We start from the raw sequence: 19,914 nt of genomic DNA, 5'->3' as shown, positions 1-19,914 counted from the left end.
AGGCTGGCGCTAGAGACTCAGACTGAGGGGAGAGAAGACAGTGGACCAGCCTAGCTAAGAAGTGAACCTGGTAGAGGAAGCCCAAGTCAGGCAGATGAGATTGTGCAGGAGAGCAAACAGAGATGTCAGGTTAAGAAAGAGGGTTCTTTCTGCAGAGGAGACTAAGAGGGCACAACCAGGGCCCTGGGAGGAGCACCAAGACAGCCGCCACAGGAAGGGAGCACTGGCACCTGGGTTACTGCTCTGGCCAAGCACAAAGAGCACAGGAACTTGGCAGCAAGAAGTCCAGAGCCCTTCAAGGAGGTGGTAAGCGTGGAGCCAGCGTGCTATGGTTGAGGCAGGATGAGGAAGTGGAGACCCTCAAGCCCCTGTTTTCCTGAAGGAGGAAAGGTTTCCTCTTACAGGGCCTTTTTTGAGAATGAGATTTAACCTGAAACCCCAGCTGGGCCCGGCAGCAGGTCCCTCCCAGTACAAGAGGGGCTGCTTGGGCTAATCCTGGAATCCCAGGATGCAAGCGTCTCTGTGTTTCTGCTAGGAAAGTGAAGGCCCCAGGCACTGGAAGGACTACAAGAAGGCACTCAGCTGGGGATTCTAGCTCTGCAGGTAGCGTCTATTGTGGGAGGTTCTGTCCCTCAGGAAGTGTGGCTGCTGCTTGGTGATGTAACGAGGGAAACCTGGTGTGAGGCAGGGAGCCTCGGAAAGCTCATGGGGGAGATTAAAGCTTCGGCTCAGCCCAAACGAGGCCAGCCCTGAAGCTGAGCTGCTCCTACAGCTCCTCCAACAGAGGGCAGAACCCTGCCAGACCACCAGACAGGTTGGGTCGGGGAGATCAAGGAGTCCCCATGCCTCCTCCCCTCCAACCCCCCGCACCCCCCCCCCAGGGCTCTCCAGCCTCCTTAGCCAGTTTCACTGCGGGAGAAGCAAGGCAGGTGGAGGCACAGGTGGGAGCTCTCTGGAGGGAGGCCTGGCAGACAACAGGGGGAGGGCTGTGGGGGAGGCCCGCCTCAGGCCAGCCCAAGCTTAACGAAGGTGACTTGGCTTTGGAGAACACAGCTGTTTGGGGGGAAGACCTTAAGGAGCTGCCCTGTTCTGAGCTCTCATCCCTGGGGTGGGGGTGGGGGCCTCTTACAACTCACCCTCCTCCAGCAAGAGCCCACTTGGGGTTGCACCTGTGAGCTTCCTTCCTGTCGCCCCACGTGGGGAAGGGGCAGACCTGGTGAGCAGGGCCACACCCAGCCACACCCCATGGGCCTGTTCACTGAGTGTCCGGCTCAGGCAGTGCTGCCTGGACCAGCTGTTCCTTCCCCCACCCAGCTCCCTGCCCCCACCTTGTCCCTAGACGCTTGGCCCTGCTCTGTGCTTTCCCAGGGGACTTGAACACAGCAGACAGCAGGGATGCCTCGCACCCGGCCCTGGACCCTGGGTTCAGCCTGTGACCCTGTCCTTCTGGGCCAGGCATTTCCCCTTTGGCAGGAGAGAGGAGAGCCGTGACCTGCCCCAGAAACATCAGGTGCCATTCAGACCAAGATGAAGAGATTCAGCGCAATTATTCAGGCATGGAGTCAGCAGGTGGGGCCGGTAAGAGGCTCAGGGTTTCCACTCAATGACTTTGACGGCGATCTGGGCTGCCCGCTGCACAGCCGCGCTGGTGTCCTCCTTGAGGGCCCGGAAGGTGGGCACGTGGGACTGCAGGATCTTGCGGCCCTCGGGGGCCTCGGCCAGCATGGTGAGGACCTTGATGGCATTGAGGCGCGCCTTGCTCAAGGATGAGTGCAGTAGCTCCAGCAGCGGACCGATGGCCTCCGTGTCCAGGGCCGCGTACTTCCCTACAGGGCACCAACGCCAGGCGTTCCTGGGGTTCCCTGCCCACCTCCCTCGGCCCCCAGCCCTCCCAACGCAGGCTCCACACCCTCCCTGCCCCCAGCCTGGGCCCTGCAAGCTCCCCAGCCGGCTTCTCCCCAACCACCAGGTACCTGTCCCGCAACCCAGTCCTCTCAAGGCAGCATGAGGGGTCTTTTGAAAATTAAAATCCAATCGAATGAGAAGGGGAGACGCCCCTCCTTAATCCTTACTTGCTGCCCACCCCCTCACCCGCTGAAATGCCACGCTGCTGCCCCCTGCCCCCTGCCCCCAACCCTCCTACACCGAGCACTCTGCTCTTTGCTGCCAGACCGTCCAGCCCCTTTTGCCCTGCTAGCTCCCCTCTCAGAGGATGCTCTGCCCCCGTACTGTGCCCACCGTCTCCCCCAGGTTACTCTTCACTCTGCCGCCCCTGCCAACCTCAGATAGCAGAGGCTGAGACGTCTGGGTCCCCATCGCCCAGCACAGAGCCTGGCCTGTGGCAGGGGCTCAGGGCTCCTCAGCTGGAGTGCTAGCTCAGGGAAGTGACCACATCTCCCCCAAATTCCCATGTTGTCCGGGCCCCGTGAGAGCCCCCCAGCCCTCCAAGCATTCCTACAGGAAGCCCAGGTAAGACACTGACTGCACTGAGGACGCCCAGGAGATCCACGCTCATGGGGAGCCCCACACTGGGGGTCGGCACCCTGACTGCACGATCAGTCAGAAGGGGGCTGTGGACTCTGGGAAGGCCCCAACCTCCCCCCCTGGTGCATCTCAGATTTCACCATCAGGACAAACTGGGGAGTGGCAAGGAGTCCCAGCTCGGGGGGGATCTGCAGACTGCTGATTGAGAATCAGAGGCCCAGGTAGTTAGTTCTCCGTGGATCAGCAAGGAAGCTCAGAGCGTGGGGCTGGCACAGGCAAGGGAAGGTCAGACAGCTTTCAGAGGTCCTGCGGGGACCCTAGCCTCCAGGTGGGGAAACCAGCCCAGGCCCTTCCTACCGCCCAGGTCAGGTGACTGAGCACGGAAGCCTGGCTGCTGGGAGTCCGCATGGGGGAGGTAGCCTTACGCTCCTATGCGCCCCCTCCACACTGAGAAAAGTAACATTGATCAAGAAACACAGCAGAAGCAAGGGCTCCAGTTTTTGCTTAGACCTCAGCATAACGGACTCATGGGTGGCAAACGAATCAATCCCAGAATTTCGGCTCACAAGAGGCCTGGGTCAGATGCAAGAATTCCAAAACCAGGGAACAGAGGGAATAACAGGGAGGGGCCCCAGGTGGTGGGCCCTCTGTGGCCTGGAAGGAGAGGGCGGAGCCTGGGACCAGGGAGGGGCAGTACTCAGCTTGCTAGGGGGCTGCGGTGACCCCCCACCCCAAAGGCGCCGACACCCAGCCAGCAGGCAGCCTCACCTTTGGTGGTCACTGTGACGTACATGAGGGCCCCAGCTGCGCTGGCCTGCACCTCCTCTTCCTTGTCCTTCAGCAGGTGCACCAGGATGGGGATGATGTCGTGCTGCCACACCTGGTTCTTGCCCTCCAGGGGGATGCTGGGCCAGAGAGGGGGCAGCTGGGTGGCTGCACTTGGAGGAAGAGGGGGATAGGACCACCCCAGGGGGACACCAGGGGAAAGGACTTGTGTTGAGACCATCCCTGGTGGCCACGCCAGGGTGCAGAGGAGCACTGGTGTGAGGTGTGGGTCCCACCGCGACACTCAGATGACCTGGGAGCACAGCCTGGGGCCACAGAAGGCCAGACCCAGGAGCCAGCGGTGGTGAAATGAAGGGAGGTGGCCACAGCTAAAGCAGCTCTGAGGCTCTGTAACCCTCAGGCTCCAGGCCGGGATTTAGACTGTGATCACAGTGACACTGGGTCACTAGTGACTAGACGCCCGCAGCTCCACGTCCTGACCTTCCTCGGAGGAAGTCTAAGTGTGCAGATGGTACCTCCTGTGCTTGCCTTCCTCATGCGAGGGGGACAGCCCTCTCGTTTTTGCTGGGAGTGGGGGCTTCCTGGGACACAGGACTGTCAGGGCTAAACCCAGGCCTGGGCATGCAGGTGCCCCAGTGGCGGGCTCCTCTTCCCCCAGGGCACAAGCAGGTGAGGGGAAGCAGGGGCCTGGGGCGCCACTCCTGCGCTCCCCGCTCCGTCCCTTGTCCCCGCCCAGGCCTCACCTGACTGCGATTAGTGCTTGGGCTGCTTTGCTCCGGATGTTGCTGTTGGCGCTCAGGAGCTTCTCCTTCAGGAAGGGCACCACCCGGCTGGCCAGTGCCTCGGTGGCGTCCTCCATCAGGCAGGCGGCCAGCGTGTCCAGGAGGAGCTCCTGGATCCGTTCCTCCTCCGTCTGCAGCTTCCCCACCAGCGAGGGGATCAGGCTGCTGTCGACAATGCCCTTGGCCCCTGCAGGACAGGAACGGGCGCTGAGGGTGGGCCAGTGGGCCACCCCCCACCTGTCACCTGTGCTGGGAGCTGGAGGGCTGGCGAGGGGGTGGTATTTGACAAGATAAATGGCAAATCCCCCCCTCGGGCTGCCAGGCAGGGGGCCCAAGCAGCCAGCATGTGGCCGTGGGTGACAAGCTGGGGTGAGAACCACGAAGACCCCCAAGGTCCAGCCTTTGGTCGCCTGTTACTGGGGGCACCAGCCTGAAACAGCGGCCTGAGAAGCAGAAGCCACCTCTGCAGGGCCCAGGCACACGGGGAGCCTCCCTCCCCCGCCAACCATGGTGCAGCAGAGAGAAGGATGGGGTACCCGTCAATCCCCTCCTTCCCATCTGAAACATCTCTGTGATGCTGGAGCCGCAGATCAGCCTGGCCAGCCGTGGGGACAGGAAGAAAGCTTGCAGTGGAGTCTGAGGTAGAAGATTTAGAGTGAACAGGCCGGCATCTTATGTAAAACGAGCTGTACCCCCAACCACAGTTAGTGGGCAATCCACAGAGTCCGGCCAAGGGGTCTAAAGGCGCCTGGTGGCGCTCAGGGAGGGGGCTCCACATGGCACAGCTGGGAGAAAATGCAGCGAGCCACCCCCCTTCCACTGTCAACGGTTCTGCCTCACTCCTTCCAGCCTCTACTCCCACGTGGGGAGTCAGTACATGGCTGGCTGCCCAGAGGAGACCCCAGAGATGGCCCAGGCGGCAGCCCAAGGGTGCTCACAAGTGCCCAGAACTGCTGGCAGAGCGGCCACCACAGAAAGAGAGTGGGCACCGGGGAGGGTGGCCCTTCCCTGCCGCTCTAGGTGTCACTACTGCCCGACAGCCCACCCTCTCCCCGGCCTCCCCAGCAGCCCAGGCTGCCCACCGTGAAGCCGTCCACAGCCCCCATGGAGGTGCCACCAGTGGACGCCTCTGTCTTCCGCCTTCCCAGCTCAACTGTCTAATTTACTCTAGAGAGACAAGTAAACAGGTTCATTAGCCTAAAGGTCTCTGAGTGCCAATTAGCACCAGGGATTTCTTTCTTTTTTTTTTTTTTTTTTTTTGTGGTACGCGGGCCTCTCACTGTCGTGGCCTCTCCCGTTGCGGAGCACAGGCTCTGGACGCGCAGGCTCAGAGGCCATGGCTCACGGGCCCAGCCGCTCTGCAGCATGTGGGATCCTCCCGGACCAGGGCACAAACCCACGTCCCCTGCATCGGCAGGCGGACTCTCAACCACTGCGCCACCAGGGAAGCCCCAGGGATTTCCTCTTTGAAGACACCACCCAGCCTTCCACCCTCACTCCCCGAGGACATGAAATGGCAGGTGCCTGGGGCTAGGGGGTGGAGAGGCAGGGCAGCATGTCCAGAGGCTCCAGTGTCCCTGGCCAGCTTCTCACTGGGGTGTCGGGTGGAGCTGCTAGCTCTGTCCATTTGTTCTCAGGTGCTCACAACACAGGAAAAGCAGTTTCCTGCTGCTTCAAGAGTACTGGGCTTTTAAAGATTTAATATACACAGATTAAAAAAAAAAAAAAGGCTAGTTGGACTCCTAAATGCATCCAGCTATGTGACCTTAGACAAGTTACTTACCCTCTCTGAACCTGGTTTCCTCATTATTAATACCAGCCCACCTGGAAGGGGGTTGTGCAGTACCAGTGGAGTAGGGGGTGGGAAAGTGCTCTGTGTAAGGGACTATCACCATGTGCCCAGACACCCAAGCCTGGCACAGCGAGAGTCTCCCAAATGCCACCAACATTGAGTTCCAGCTGCAGGCAAGCCTGTGGTTGGGGGTGAGGGCTGAGGAGCAGGATACAGAGATAAAAGCTGCACAGTCCCTGCCCTGCAGGAACACCTGTCAGTGGTCCCGAAGCCACCTCTCCTGGTGGCCTGAGGCCTCTCTCCCCTTCAGCCCTGCCCTCCAGCCGGGCCACCACCAGACAGTACATCTGGGCCTCCTGCTCTGGCTCCAGTTCTGGCTCAGGCACCGGCCCCCAGGCTACCTGCTTGCCCCGGCCACAGTCTCGCTCGGCCACGACCTGGACGGCCACTGTCCAGCTCACAGGGCAGAGGTGACAATTTGACCTTCCAAGAAGGACTGTGCTGACCGATGGAGGGATAATGTTCCTGACAGAGGGCCACCTGAGCAAAGGCAGGGGGTGAGGGATTTGTGCATTGTCAGTCAGGGCTCGATGGTGGCCTCACTTGCACCCGGGTCTGGGCTTCCCGGGAAAGCCCAGGGAAAGGTGCTGCTGTGGGAGCGACAGGATGGGCACAGGCTGGGGGGAGGGCAGAGGGAGGGAGTCAAGGCCGGAAGCTGGAGGTGATCACCTCCACTGCTCCCCCGATTGCTGAGGAAACCAAAGCCCAGAGGGGCAACTCTAGTGCCCAAGGTCACACAGCAGATGGGGAGAGGCCAGGCCTTCAGCCGCCCGGGTTTTTCTTTCCCAGGCATTCGTCCTGGGCCTCTGCTCCTAGAAATGCTGAGCACCGGGACCCAGTTCATTTTGAGACAGAGGGAGATTAAAAATAAAACGCGTGCCGGGTGTGCCTCTCTGCTCGTTCACTTTGCTTCTTTTCAGCTAAAAGGAGAGTCGCAGGCCTGGCTATTTATAATTAACCCAGATCTGCAAAGCCTTGTTCTAGTTGGGGTGGGGTGGTGCACAGACCCCCAAAAAGAAACAAATCAGAGAAACCCACCAGGCCCCCAACAGCCTAGACCCGGCTGGCAGGGTTGGGGTGAGCAGGACAGGTGGGGCATGGAGAAGAGCCGGCCAGGAGGGGGCACCCTCGGGCAGTGGGGAGACCAGTGGGAGAGTCTCCGGGGACCGGTCATTACTGCCTGGGTTGACACATGTAGATGAGGAATTCCAGGTCCTAGGGGCTCTGGATGTGCAGGAAGGGAGGCCTGGGGGAGCCGGGCCTTGTGGGGCAGAGGGGCAACGGTAGGAGGCTCGAGTGTGCTCGGGGAGGGCCCAGACTGGCATGGCTACTGGGCCAGGATGGGCTGGTTGATGGGCCACAAAGCTCAGCTGGGATTGAGGGTCACTATGCCCCTGGAGTGGAACCCCTGGGGTTGAGGTTTGGCCACTTCCTGGGGGCCACCTCAAAGGGCCCCTTGTCGGCCAGCTCTCCCTGCTGGTTGGTGAGGTGCTAGGTGGGCTCAATCACCAGAACCCCCTTCCCCTTTCTTCCTCGGAGCCGAGCTGTGGTCTCCCGGTCCCGTTCTCCTGGCAAGTGAGGACTCAGCCCCGGGAGCACACATCCGCGCCTGGCGCCCGGGGCCCCACTGTGCCTTATCTCAACCCGCCCGCCCAGCTTTAGCCTCATGTGTCCCCCACTGACCCCACCCACCCTCGTGCCTGCCTTTGCTCGTGGGGAACCCTTGCTGTCCTCAGCTTACTCGGCCCCTCAGTAGCACGTGACATGCTGACCATGTTTTCCTCCCGAGATACTCCCCCCGTGGCCCTGGGACCTCAGCTCCCCGCTTCCACCTCTCTGGCTGCTCCTCCATGTGCTTAGCAAGCACCCCCCCCTCCCTCCAGCATCCCGCACAACGTGGTCCTCGGCCCCCACCATCCCCCCTTTCCCCTCCACCAGGGGCAGCTCCTCTCAGGCTGCAGACACCACACGGCCATCCACTGACGCCAGGTTGCCCTGCCAACCCCCGGCCTAGGCTGAACTCAGCCTCATGGACTGACTTCTCCGCTTTCTTATTTTCTCTGGGCTGTCTAGCTGACATTTTTACTTGATTCTGCATTTAGAACAACGCACCCTGTGGGACCGGGCCTACCGTAAATAAACATGAAACAAAAACTTGCCATCCTCCTTCTCGAATTTAAAAAGCTAATCTTCAAACTCTCCAGTAGTTCTTAGGCCGACGCCCCAATCCTACACAAGGGCCACCAGCCCGCAGCGACTGTTCCCTGCCTCACCCCAGCCTGGCCTTGTGGCATCCTCACGGCTCTGGCCGCACTGGTCCTCTGGGTTCATCCAGGCCTCACACTCCTTCTTGCACAGCATCTTCCCCACCGTGGAACGTGCTTCCTCCCACCCCAGGTCATGGGCCACCTCCATCCTGCTCCTCCTGCCACAGAGCCCTGATGGGTCTCCCCCTCCAGGCTTCGCACAACCATCACGGGGGTACTATCGTGCAGAGGTTCTAGCAGGCAGGCTTGGGTCTGTCTAAATGCTAGGACTGTGCCAAGCGCAGAGGAGGTCGTCAGTAAATGCTTGCTGGTTGAAGGCTTACAATCCCTGCTTGACCCTGGGGGAGCTCTCACTTCCAGGGTCAGGGGAGGGGGCAGCAGCCAGCCCCGTTGGGCCCCTCCGTGGGCTAGCCCCTCATCTCACACCCGGACTGCTGTGCGGGGTCTTCCCATGCTTGCAGCTAGGTTTGCCCCTGCAAACAGCTCACTTCTGACCCCTGGTCCCCCAGTTGCCCTCACCATCTCTGAACATGTGTCAACATGTATCTCCTGTCGGAATCACCCTCTAGGGACCATCTATTGTTATATTTGTCTCCTTTTGATAGAAGAGGGAACTGAGGCTCATCCAGGTGAAATAACTCACCCCCAGGGCAGGGCCTGTGCCTGTTTCCTTCCTGCTACCACGGCCATTGGCCTCTGAGTGGACCTCTGGGCAGAGGCCCAGCCTGACCCAGCCTGGCGGTGTGGAGGACACGCACACAAAGCAGCCCCCGGAAGTCGGCCACTTTCCACTGGGCCTCAGGGGCCACCCCGAGCCAGCATGTGCCAGGCCTAGTCTAGGTCCGCCTCAAGATGCCCATCACCAACATCTGTCCTGTCTCTGACCATTTAGGCAACACCTTCACAGGTGGGCAACCTCGCTGGGGGATGTAGTGCAATGGTCTCCATTTCACAGCAGAGGAAACACTCTCAGAGAGGTTAGCGGATGACATTGAGATGCCACAGTGTCCAGCTGGCAGAGGTGGTCCCTGCCTTCTGACCACAGGCCTGGCCCTATCTCCCTCTGCCAACGGTCCGTTCCAGTGCTTCTGCCCACCAGTGGGGTGATCCTAGTAATAGGACCATGGAGGTGTAGGGTGATAGGGAAGTGTTAGCGGTGAGCATCTGCATTTACCTGGATGCTCTGGGGTGCACAGAGCTTCAGGTTACAGTGATGGAAAGGACAGAGTGGCACTAATGTCTGGGTTCTGGCCTGAGTCTTTAACGCACAGGAGTGAGGGGCTCCCGGTTCTGAGGCCCACAGATTGGCTCCCCCTGAAATTGAAAGCAGAAGTTGGCAGGCACCCTTTGGTGCATTTTGCTGAGTACCAATGCCTTCTGTGAGCTTCCCAAAGGCGCCCATGGGACCCTAGCCTCAACTGAGCTGGCTCCCTCCCGCCTCTCTGGTCTGGGGTACCGCTCCTGGGCCCCCCTCCTGTCCTCCCTTCTAAGGCAACCTTCCGGGGCCAGGATTGCCAGGGACCCTGAAGAGCCCTTACCCGCTGCAGGCACAAGCAGCAAAGATGACTAATGCCCCCTCCCATCGCTGCAAAACGTCACCGGCGTAAACCTTTAGGATTTGTACAGCCCTTTCACACGTCCTAGCCTACTGTCGCGACAACTCAGGGAAGCAGGTGCCACTAGCCCCACTTTGCAAACAGGCTCATTAGAGGTCAGTCCGTTGTCCAAGGTCGCGGAGCTCAGAAAGGGCAGACAGGGTTCGAATTTGGGCCGGGAAGATGGGCGGGGCCGGGGCCATTCACTGCTCTCCGGCTCGACGTCCCGGGGGGTGGGCGCCCGGCCTCGGCTCAGCGGGATCGCAGGGACCCCGTGGCCGGCGGCGGTGGCAGCTGCTGCCGGACCGCGGCACGCGCGGAGCCGCGGCCCCGCCCCTTCCCATCGTCATTGGTCCCCGGGCGCGTCCGTCAGCCTCTCGCACCCAATGGGCGGCGGGCCGGCGCTCTTGGCGGGGCTGTGGCGCCCTGAGCGTGGACCCCGGCGGACGCGCGGCTCCCCGCCCGCGGTTGGCCCGGCAACGCGCTGCGCTCGCGGCTCCGCCCCCTGCCGGCGGCGCGGCGCGGGGCGGGCGGACCCGCGGGCGGCGGCGCGGGCGGCGCGGGAGAGCGGGCGGAGGGAGCCAGGCCGGCGGAGCGTGTGCGCCGCCCGCGGCCTGGTCACGTCCCCGCGCGGGCGCCGCCGCCCGCGTCGTGCGGAACGAGGGCGCCCCGGCCCGCGCTCGCCGCCCCGCCCGCGCCGCCGGAGCAGTTCGGCCACGCACCGCGCCGCGGCCCGGAGGTGAGTGAGCGGCCCCGCGGCCGGGGCGCGCGGCGGACCTGGGGACGGGGGGCGCGGCCGGGAGCCCACCCGCCCGCACCGAACCCCGCCCGGGCCTTTGTGCCGGGGCCCGCCCGGGCGGGGGGCGCCGGGCGCGACGGCCGGGATGCGGGCCAGGTGGGGGCGGCGCGGCGGGTGTGCCCGCGCGATGGGCAGGGGCGCCGCGGGTAGGCAGGTGCTGGGAGGGGCGCCTGGGCCCAGGAGGGCTGACAGGGGCCCAGGGCAGCTGCTGGTGCGGAGCCAGGCCGGCGACCTGCGGGAGAGGCGCCCGGCGGGGTCTCCCGGGGGACGGCGGGAGCGCCGGCGCGTGGCCTGGGCTGAAACGGAGGCGAGGGCCCCGGAGGCCTGGGCCCGGGGACGCACGGCTCGCCGTTTTCGGTCACCGCTCTTGCAGCGAGCAGGTTCCTCGGAGGCATTTAGAGCGAGAGGCGAGTATCGACCCGCTGCGATTGTGATAGGTTCCCGGCTCGATATTTTTTCCCTTAAAAGGCGGTGGGGGCTTGGGGTTGGGGGGGTGAGGGCCTCGGGCCGGGGCTCAGCGTCCTGCCGGGGACCCGAGGGGCTCTGGCTTCAGGGCGGCGCTGAGTCTCTCTGGGCGTTGGTGGCAGGATTCTGCTGAGGTCGAGAATTGGGGTTCTCTGTGACCAGAGAAGAGGATGGGAAGGCGGCGCCCAGGCCGGGGAGTCCGTGTCTGGGGATGGAGGGACCTGCCTGGGGGGAAATCTGCTGGTCTGGGGAGGCAGCTGTCCCCTGACCGCCCCTTTCTGCCCAAGTGATCTCCCAGCCCTGGGGATCGAGTCCCTCTGCCTTCTGCTCAGTCTGGAAAAGGCTCCTTGGCCAAATTCAATTAAGCAAATGTTTACTGAGCAGTTGCTCCCCCCGGGGCCTGGTGCTGGGGTGGGAGTGAACTGGCCCTGCCCTCCCGGGACTGACTCACCGCCCCCAGGGGGAGAAGCATCTCTGCTCAGAGAACCCAGCCCTGAAGGTGGGTGTTGGGGCCCCAAGTGGGGCCGGGGTCAGACGGGCCTGTGGGCAAAGTGACATTTGAACTGGAGCTTGAAGGACACGGTCACAGTTGGGGTGGGCATTGCGGGCAGAGGGGAGAACGGGGACGGAGACACAGAGAGGGCGCTCAGGCAGTCCAGTCTGGCAGGAGCACAGGAGGTCAGGCGGGAAAGGGCGGAGGCTGCCCAGGGCTGGGGCCGCTGGGGGAAATGGATGACCCTGGCGCCTGCTTCAGTGGTGGCCGCAGTCTCCTCACCTGTGCAAAGAGCAGCTCCGTGACCCAGAACCGAGTGGGCCTGGAGAAGAGCTGGGAAGACCCCGAGGGCTGCTCGCAGCATAGGACCACCCTTCCAGGCAGGGCCAGGGTCCTGGGTAACCAACCCCTGGCCTCCTTCCTGGCCAGCATGGAGGATGATGTTGAGCTGGTGGCTCTGTCCCTTTGGGGCGTGGACGTTCGTGAGCAGTAACCGTGGAGACGTGGGAGTCTCCGTGCAGCGGCTGATGGCGAGGGAGGGCCTAGCCATGCCCGGATGCAGTGGTGCGCCTTCAGCATTCCCCGTGCTTCAGGGTCGATGGACAAGACGCTGGCATTTGGCTTAAAGCTCTTGTGTGTTGTACCAGACGCTGATTTTCTGAGATGGGAGGTGAATAAAACAGTCCCTCCCCCTCGGAAGGCTGGTGTTACCTTCTGCTGTAGATCTGCTCGCTTGCCCGCTGCCGGGGAGGTTTTTCCCTCTGAAGGGGCTGTTTGTCACTCATCTGTGTAGCGTGCCCCCTCCCTGACCCACCCCCAGCCACACACTGGCTTCTGGCCGAGGCCCAGCTTGCTGCAAGGAGAGCAGGGCCCCTGCCTGCCCTCTTGAGGGTGCGTGCTCAGCACGATGGAGCTGCCTTGCTCCATGCTGTCGCCCGGCCCCTTTCTGGGGGCCTGCCATAAGACTCCAGATTTGGGACACGGGGAATGAATTCCCCGTTCTGTCCCCAGCTCCTCAGCTCTTCTGTTTCCTGGAGTCCCAGGAGGAGAAGCACCCTGACTGGCTCTCAGGAGCTTCTAGGGCAATTCCAGGAACTTCTGGGTAAGCAGGAGAACTTGACAAGGCTGCCCAGGGCCCCTGCAGGGAGGCCGGTGGATGCAGGGGCGAACGGCAGGGAAGGCTGGCCTCAGACTCAGGGTGTGGCCCCAGTGGCCTCAGCCCAGCCGCGTGGCTGTCTAGTGTGCACATGCGATGACCAAGTGCCGCACTTTCCCCGCTGGTCGTGAGGACACGGCAGCCCTAACTGCCCTGTGCTGGCCCTCTGAAGACCCAAAATTCTGTGCGGCTGTAGGGTATTCTCCCTACTGCCGACCATGGCTGGGCTTGCAGGAACCCTGGAGGAGGCAGATTAGCACACTGCACCCTCAGGAAGGAAACCCGGGCTAACTGAGCCCCAGGGGCAGTCCTGTGGGCTGGCAGGGCAGAGGGCACAGGGAAGTGGACAGAAGCATCAGGGCAGACGCTGAGAGTCAGCCCAGGTAGGAGCCCAGAGCGGTGGCCTGACAGCTGTGCAGACTCGGGGGCGGTGGAGGCGGGGAGTCCCAGTGGAGGCGGCGGAAGACCTGGGTCAGGCCTGGCCCTGCTTCCCTCCCGGCCCCCCGCCCAGCCCCATCCTCTATGAGCCTCCTCATCCTCACCACAAACAGAGCCAAGAGTGCCCTGCCCATCCCCGCACGGTCCTCCCCACATCCACGCTGGCAGGGGAGGCGCCTCCCAGGAGCGAACTGACAGGGACTAACTCACAGGGACCATCTGGATCCCTGGGCTCGCGGGGGAGCCAAGGGAACGGAACCTCACCCGTTCGCTCGGCTCAGCCGTTCGTTCCTTCGGCTGGTCTTTACCAGCACTTGCAAGGGCTAGGGCCGTGCCCGGCACAGGGACACGACAGGGGGCAGGGCACACAGCACCCACTCCTGTGGCGCTCCGTGAGACCCGGAAGGCTGACAAACACCCGAGTAGCTGAATGCCAGGCAGGACAAAGGCCGTGAAGAGCCTAAAGCAGAAGGGGGTGGGGGTCCTGTGTGGAGGGGCCGTTGGCGCGGCACCGTGGAGAGGCCATGGGTGAGTTGTGAGACCAACGGAAGAGCACCAGGAGGGAGGATGGCAGGTGCAAAGGCCCTGAGGCCAATGCACCTCTGCAGCTGGAGGTCACCCTGCCCCCCAAGGTCAGGTGGCTGGAGCCCGGGATGGGGGGGGCGGGGTTGTGGAGCAGGTCAGGTAGGATTATGCTTTTAAAAGACCCGTCTGGCAGATGGCATGGGGGCTGCTACAGCATTCAGGATGAGGGGCTGCTGGCCCACTGGGGTGGGAGCAGGAGTGGTACTGAGAAGTGGTTGGATGCAGGATTTAGCTTAACAAGGACCTGCTGATGGAGAAGAGGAAAGGACCGCCCTGGAAGGACAGAGTTGGCCTTGGCGAGGAGGAAGACACAGACGCATCGCGAGAGGTGGGGAATTGGGAGTTGGGTTAGACCCAGGTGGACATGGGCATACGTGGCAGTCAGAGGGGAGAATCAGGCTGGAGCTGGAGACCTGGAGTCCCCCCACCAAGAGTTGGGGGGCAGGGGCCAGCAAGGTCACTCAGGGATCGAGGACAGGTGGGGCCAGAAGGGGCAGAGCCAGGCCTCGGGCCCCACGGCTCAGAGCTGAGCTGAGATTCCAGGGGCCGCACAGGAGGGTGTTCCTGGGAGGGTGGGTCCCCTGCAGTAGGCCTGGGGTGCATGGGGGCTAAGCAACATGGGCAGGACTGGCTACACAGTTTGGGGGTCCCTTGTTAAAAATGATTAAGCATTTCAGGACAGTGACAGCAGAGTGTCAGGCTGGGCATGGCGCGCATGTGCACGCCCGGGAAGGCCAGTTGTGGTGGTCGTGGTGGCTGCCAGGACGGTGCCCCGGGCTGGCGTCCACTTTGCCCTTCACCTGCCTCCCATGGGCAGGTGGGCTGTGTCAGGCACTTGGGGCCACGGGGGCTGCACCCTGGCCTCTGTGAGCGGCGCTTCTCCCCCTCTGTCCGTGGACCCCTGGCCTCCATCCCTCGGGCAGGAGACACAGCCAGCTGGTAGAAGACTGGGCAGCCTGTTGGCAGGAGCGGGTGCATGTGGCGGGTGGCCTCACACACAATGGCTTCCTTGAGTTCGTCTCTTTTCCGAAGGAACCTGCTACATCACAGAGTTTTGAGTTATTTGCTTCTAAATTAAGGTATAACTCTCTTTTAGAGATGTCCCCGGAGAATCCATCAGAAAGTGCTAAGGAGTGAGGCTGTTAAAATCCGCGGTGCCGTGCTGGGGGTGGGGTAGGGGGAAGTGGTTGCAGACTCTCGAGACCAGCGCACCCTCCAGCAGCTACTGACCAGCACGCACCCTCCCCAGGCTCCCCCCGCCCCCGCCTCTACTGGCCATGCGGCAGCAGTCAGAGCCCAGCTGCAGAAGGAGCCCCTGCCTCGCCGAGCCCCCTGCCCTGGGAGTGGTGGCAGTCAGGTCGTGGCGTTGGGTGGAGGGGAGCGGCCGCATGTGTCGTGTCCCCCAGAGCCCCCGGGCAGGCGCTTGGGGAGGGCAGCGACGCTCACTTTCTCCTCTCACAGCCAGTTCCGCCAAGAAGGGGCCTATTTTTACTTCGGTTTTCTCCTCTCAGTGGAGGAGGCTCGGACCCGGGGAGGTGGGGTGGCTCCTGCGTGGGCACCGGCCGCCCGGGCCCCGGGTGGGCGTCCAGGGACCCTGAGGGCTTCTCAGCAGCCCGAGCGGCCCCCACTTCCTGCAGGCAGCCTGCCTCCGTCCACCCCGGGGTCCCCAGGGGTCCAGGAGGGCTGACTGGTGGGGCTGCTGTGCTGGAGGCCGGTGTGGCGCTGGGGCCAGTGCTAAGGTTCTGGCCGTGGCCTGGTCCTTTCCACTGGGAGGACTGGATCATCACAGCTGCTCTTTCTTCTCACCAGCGGCTCTCAGGCAGGGTCCACACACAACTTGGGGTGTCCAGGAGGAGGCTCTCAGGCCTCCTAATTCTGTTTTCCCGTTGGGGGCCTCTGTCCAGAACAGCACCTGTGTCCACACCCGCACAGATCCTGTGCCCCTTCCTACACGTACCCCAGTGTAACCGCTGCCTGTTTTCTTTGTCTGTGCTTATTCTCCGTCTCTCTCCTGGACCTGAACATAAGCTCTGCGAGGTCAAGACCTTCGTCTGCTGTTCATCACTGAGAATCTGGCCCCCAGAGCCCGGCCTAGCACTCAGCAGGGAGCCAGGAAACGGCTGTCAAAGGGGGCCACGAACGTGGCAGGCGAGCAGGCCTTCTGGTGGCTGCAGCCTTCATGTTGGAGAGCTGTGGCTCCAGCCCAGTCCTCTGCCCCCGCGAGGTGTGCCTGCCGGTGGACAAACACAGACCACGCGCAGGTGGACAACCACTGGCCGGGTGCCCGTCGGGCCCGACCGGTTCACTCACGAGCCAGAGGCAGGCAGGCTGCCCAGCTTCTCACGCTGCCCGGGTCCCCCACCGGGGGTCGGACGCCTCCGGCTGACAGTGGTCCCTCAGTGACGCCGTGTGACTCGGTGAGGCCTAGTCAGTCTGGGAGATTTGCGGTCATGACATTTAGAGTCGTGTCCATGGGAAAGTGTCCTCGGAAGGCGAGGGGAGATCCTGGTGGTGGGAAAGGACCATGGCGCCCACAGTGACCACATGATGACCAAGTGGGCTTTCCAGACAGCCCTTGTGCTCCAGGATGAGTTCAGCAGGGAGCTTGGTGAAGGGCAAAGAACACTGAATGGGAAGCTGGGAGACCTGGGCCTAGTCCCAGCTCCGCCTACAGTGTAGACACGGTGAATCCTCTTCACTCTGGGCCTGTGTATCCTCACCTTCAGATTAGGCTGGGTCGAGGGTGCAGGTAGTCTTCATTTCTTACTCCAGCCCTGAGGGGCTGCCCAAAGCAGTGTTGAGAAGGATTCTGAGGCTGTGTGGTGGCTCAGAGGAAAGTGGTCGTGGTTGATCAGTGGTGTCTGCAGTGGTACAGGACGCGGGATTTAGCCGTTCTTGCCAGGGGCTGCTCGAGCCCACCCGCCGCACCCTCCCTCCTGCCCAGCAGCTGCAACTCATCCTCCTGCCTGTGGCAGCCTCTCCGTACCCTGTCGAGTGAATGAGCAGGTGACTGAGCCTCGTGCTCAGCTCTGCTTGGCGTAGAGCCCCAAGAAGCCTGCCTGGAGCCGGGAGACCAGGTAACCCCTGGTCATGCTGACCGGTGTGGTTCCAGCTCCAGGTGTTGTAGGAGTGGGGACAGTACAGGAGGAGGGGGTGGGTGACGGGCAGGGCCGTGGTGTGAGTCCCAGGCTCCCAAGGATGGGTCATCAGGCTTCACCAGGGATGAAGATGAGAAAAGGCTCCAGGCTGCCAGGAGGGGCCCCTGAAGACCCTGTCAAGGATTTGCCACCTGCAGCTCTCACCCTGGCTCCAGCAGGCCCCCGTGACCCCAGCTAGTGTTGCGCACGCCCCCCACCCAGGCCCCGCCCCATCCCTGCCCCGCCACTGTGCCAGCGAGGCTGTGGGCGGGGCAGGGCAGGGTGGTGCGGAAGGGGCCAGACCAGGGAAGGAGCAGGCCCCACCTGAGGACCTTTCTCAGGTCGTCTACCTCTGTGCTGACCGAGGGCCTGGCCCTCGCGCCTCCTCCCTGCCCCCGCATGGTACATCCTCTGTGACCCCAGCTGTCCCACTGTGTGTGGCCTCTGGCCTGCCCACCTGTCCCCTCTTGCTTCCTGTGGCCCCACAGAGAGACCACCACCGCCAGCCAGCCTACTATCTGGCCCTCTTCAGTGCTTCTGGGTGCAGTGGCTCTGTCCCTGAGTTGGGCTTTCCTCCAGCGTGGTCGCCCCCCTCACCCGCTCTGTTACCTCTGTTATGCTGTGCAAACATATTTCTCGATAAAATGCTGGGAAGAAAAATAATTAGAGTGTTGCCTCCATTATCCAATTTCTGATTAATCAAACTCTCTTTGTCCTCGGCCAAAATCTGTTCATTTCCCTTAAACAGTGGGCCAGTGCCAGGCATCGATTTCCTGTGTGTTAACACCACGCACGCATGCACATCCCTGGCCCTGCCCCTGCCCCTACCCTGCGGCGGGGAAGAGGGAGGCACAGACGGGGCCGCCCTGAACCCCCAGCACCACCCTCTGCCTCCAGGAAGCTCCACGACCTCGATGCACCCACTATCCCAGCTCCAGCTCCCTGGCTGGGCTCAGCCCCACGCGACCTCGGTCTCTAGGTGCATTAGTCTTGTTGCTGGTGGTTCTGGGCTCTCCTGGAGCAGGAGATGGAGGGATGGAGGGCCGGTGCCGAGTGGTGGAGGGTGTGGCTGCTGGGGACCGGGCAGAAGGGTGAGCTGCATCCCCAGCTCTGGAGGGACCAGGACTTTGGGACGCGTACCCCTCACTGGCTCAGGACGGCTGGGGCTGGGCCAGGAGGCCAGGGATGGGGGGCAGGGCCTGTGAGGGGGCCTCAGGGTACGGATGGGGGCGTGGTTTCAGTGGCAGCCGCAGAAACGCAGCGCTCATAGGCTCACCAGATGGGGGGACACCCTGGGTGGGGGGCTCAGAAGCAGGGCAGAGTCAGGGTCGGTCCGGGCCACGTACCACCGTGTCCGTGTCTATCGGGGGAAGGCCAAAAGGCCTTGCTAGAAGACTTCCCAGAAGTCCCCGCGGGCCCCTCCCTGCCCTGAGTTGGCCCCTCCCTCACTCAGTACAAAGGGCTGGGGTGGATTTATCAGCACCTGCTTCCTGCCGGTTACTTCTGGGCCGTGGGACGCATTAGTGACAAACAGACCAGAGCCCCTGCCCCGTAAAGCCCCTGCCCCATGGAGCCAGCGTCTGTAAGCATGATGGGGTGGGAAACGTGATAAACGAGTCACACAGCAGGTTAGAAAGCAACAATGCTGTGTGTGTTTGGGGCGTCATAAATAGGATGGGCGGGGGGGTCTCTGAGGAGGGGACCCTCGAGCCGCTGGAGTGGATGCAGTGGCTCTCTGGACAGAGGATGTTCCCAGTGGAGGGAAGAGCCAGTGCAGAGGCCCTGAGCTGTCGGGACAGCACAGCAGGAAGACTGGGGGTCAGGAGTGGGGAGTGGAGGGAGCATGAGGGCAGGTCACGGGGTCAGGGCTGGTCGCAGAGCCTCGGGGCCACAGAAGGACTTGGACTCCAGCTCCGAACTGAGATAGATGTCTGGCCTGCTGCAGGAAGATTTTGAGCATAGGAGAGACTGCCTTGTGTTTTTACAGGGATCCCCCGTCCGCCCCGTCGGGAGGAGCAGAGTGGGGGGTGGGATGGGTCACTGGGGCAGTCCAGAGGAGGGGCTGAGGGTCGGGCTCCGGGCAGAGGCCCCCTGAGGTCAGGCCCAGCCCTGAGCTGAGGCCTTGGCCCTGTTAGGAAGGGGTGGGGGAACAGAGGGAGGTGTGCTGGGCACACGCTGGCCAGTGCCCCCAGCTCCCCTTCCCACTGCCTGCTTACAAGAACTGCCCTTCCCTCCGAGTGGGGCAGCACTGATTTCCTTCACGCTCCAGAACTCCCTGTCAGTCAGGCCGAGGCGAGGCGAAGCAGTGGCAGAATCCACACCTTTGCCCGGTTCCCGACGGGGCCCGTCCTGCGACCCGACCCCCTCAGCTCTCGTCCTCGACCAGTCACGTGCCTGAGAATCCCTGTCTCAGCCTCTGCTTCTCGAGAACCGCATCCAGACAGGGTCAAGGCCACTGTGGGCTTGGACACTCCCAGGGGTGGCCTGTCTCAGAGGGGAGGACCGGGGCCAGCCGCCGGCCTCGAGAGGACCCACGGGGCTGGACGGTGTGCATGCTCTGGGCCCTTCCTCGGACCTGGGACTGGGCTAGGCATCTGACTTTTTTGAGCCACGCTGGCCTGGAGACTGAGATCCCGCAGCCTGCAGGTCTGCGTGTGATTAGGAGGCTGGGGTAGGAGGCGGTGAGAAGGGCTTGGAAGGAAAAGGGGCTGGACGGAGGCAGTGCTCACCTTCCAGGTGAGAAAAAACAGGAAAGGAGCTGTGAGGGAAGGAGGCCTATAGAGCCCTCGCCAGAGAGGGTCCCACCTGGGGGTGACCAGGGCGGGGGCTGGGATCATGGGGGGCCACGCACAGAGGCAGGGCACAGGAAAATCAGTCCCCACCCAGCCCAGGGGCCTGAGTGACGGTCAGCAGTTCCCTTGCTGCGGAAACCTAGAGCCAGGCTCTTGGTGAGTGCACCTCCTTCCCCTTGAGTATGGAACCTTCCGGTGTTGTTTATTTATTTACCCCCGGCCTGGAGAAATCTCTGGCCTGGTTTCCTCCTGAGTCAGTGTTCCTCAGGCGATGCTATCACAG

At 62.7% G+C, this 19,914-nt stretch overlaps 2 protein-coding genes across 3 annotated transcripts in view; one reads left to right on the top strand and one right to left on the bottom strand.

Annotated features, from left to right (window-relative positions):
• Positions 1–1,587: 1,587 nt before the first annotated feature.
• RSPH14 (radial spoke head 14 homolog) overlaps positions 1,588–19,914 on the bottom strand; it is a 60,807-nt gene continuing 42,480 nt past the window's right edge. Inside the window, exons 4-6 of the mRNA XM_060170416.1 lie at positions 4,014–4,239; positions 3,253–3,389; positions 1,588–1,826 (exon numbers count right to left, since the gene is read on the bottom strand). Coding sequence (XP_060026399.1) covers positions 1,588–1,826; positions 3,253–3,389; positions 4,014–4,239 — 602 coding nt within the window. The remainder of the gene's footprint in view (positions 1,827–3,252; positions 3,390–4,013; positions 4,240–19,914) is intronic.
• The window catches only part of GNAZ (G protein subunit alpha z), a 42,233-nt gene continuing 32,748 nt past the window's right edge, over positions 10,430–19,914 (top strand). For both annotated transcript variants that reach the window (XR_009544343.1, XM_060170415.1), the window contains exon 1: positions 10,430–10,505. The gene's annotated coding sequence lies outside the window, so the exon portion shown is untranslated. The remainder of the gene's footprint in view (positions 10,506–19,914) is intronic.

The sequence above is a fragment of the Lagenorhynchus albirostris genome, chromosome 14, assembly GCF_949774975.1.
Source record: "Lagenorhynchus albirostris chromosome 14, mLagAlb1.1, whole genome shotgun sequence".
Taxonomy (NCBI): domain Eukaryota; kingdom Metazoa; phylum Chordata; class Mammalia; order Artiodactyla; family Delphinidae; genus Lagenorhynchus; species Lagenorhynchus albirostris.
Note: the sequence above shows the minus strand (reverse complement) of the source record. Positions and strands in the feature narration are given on the sequence as shown.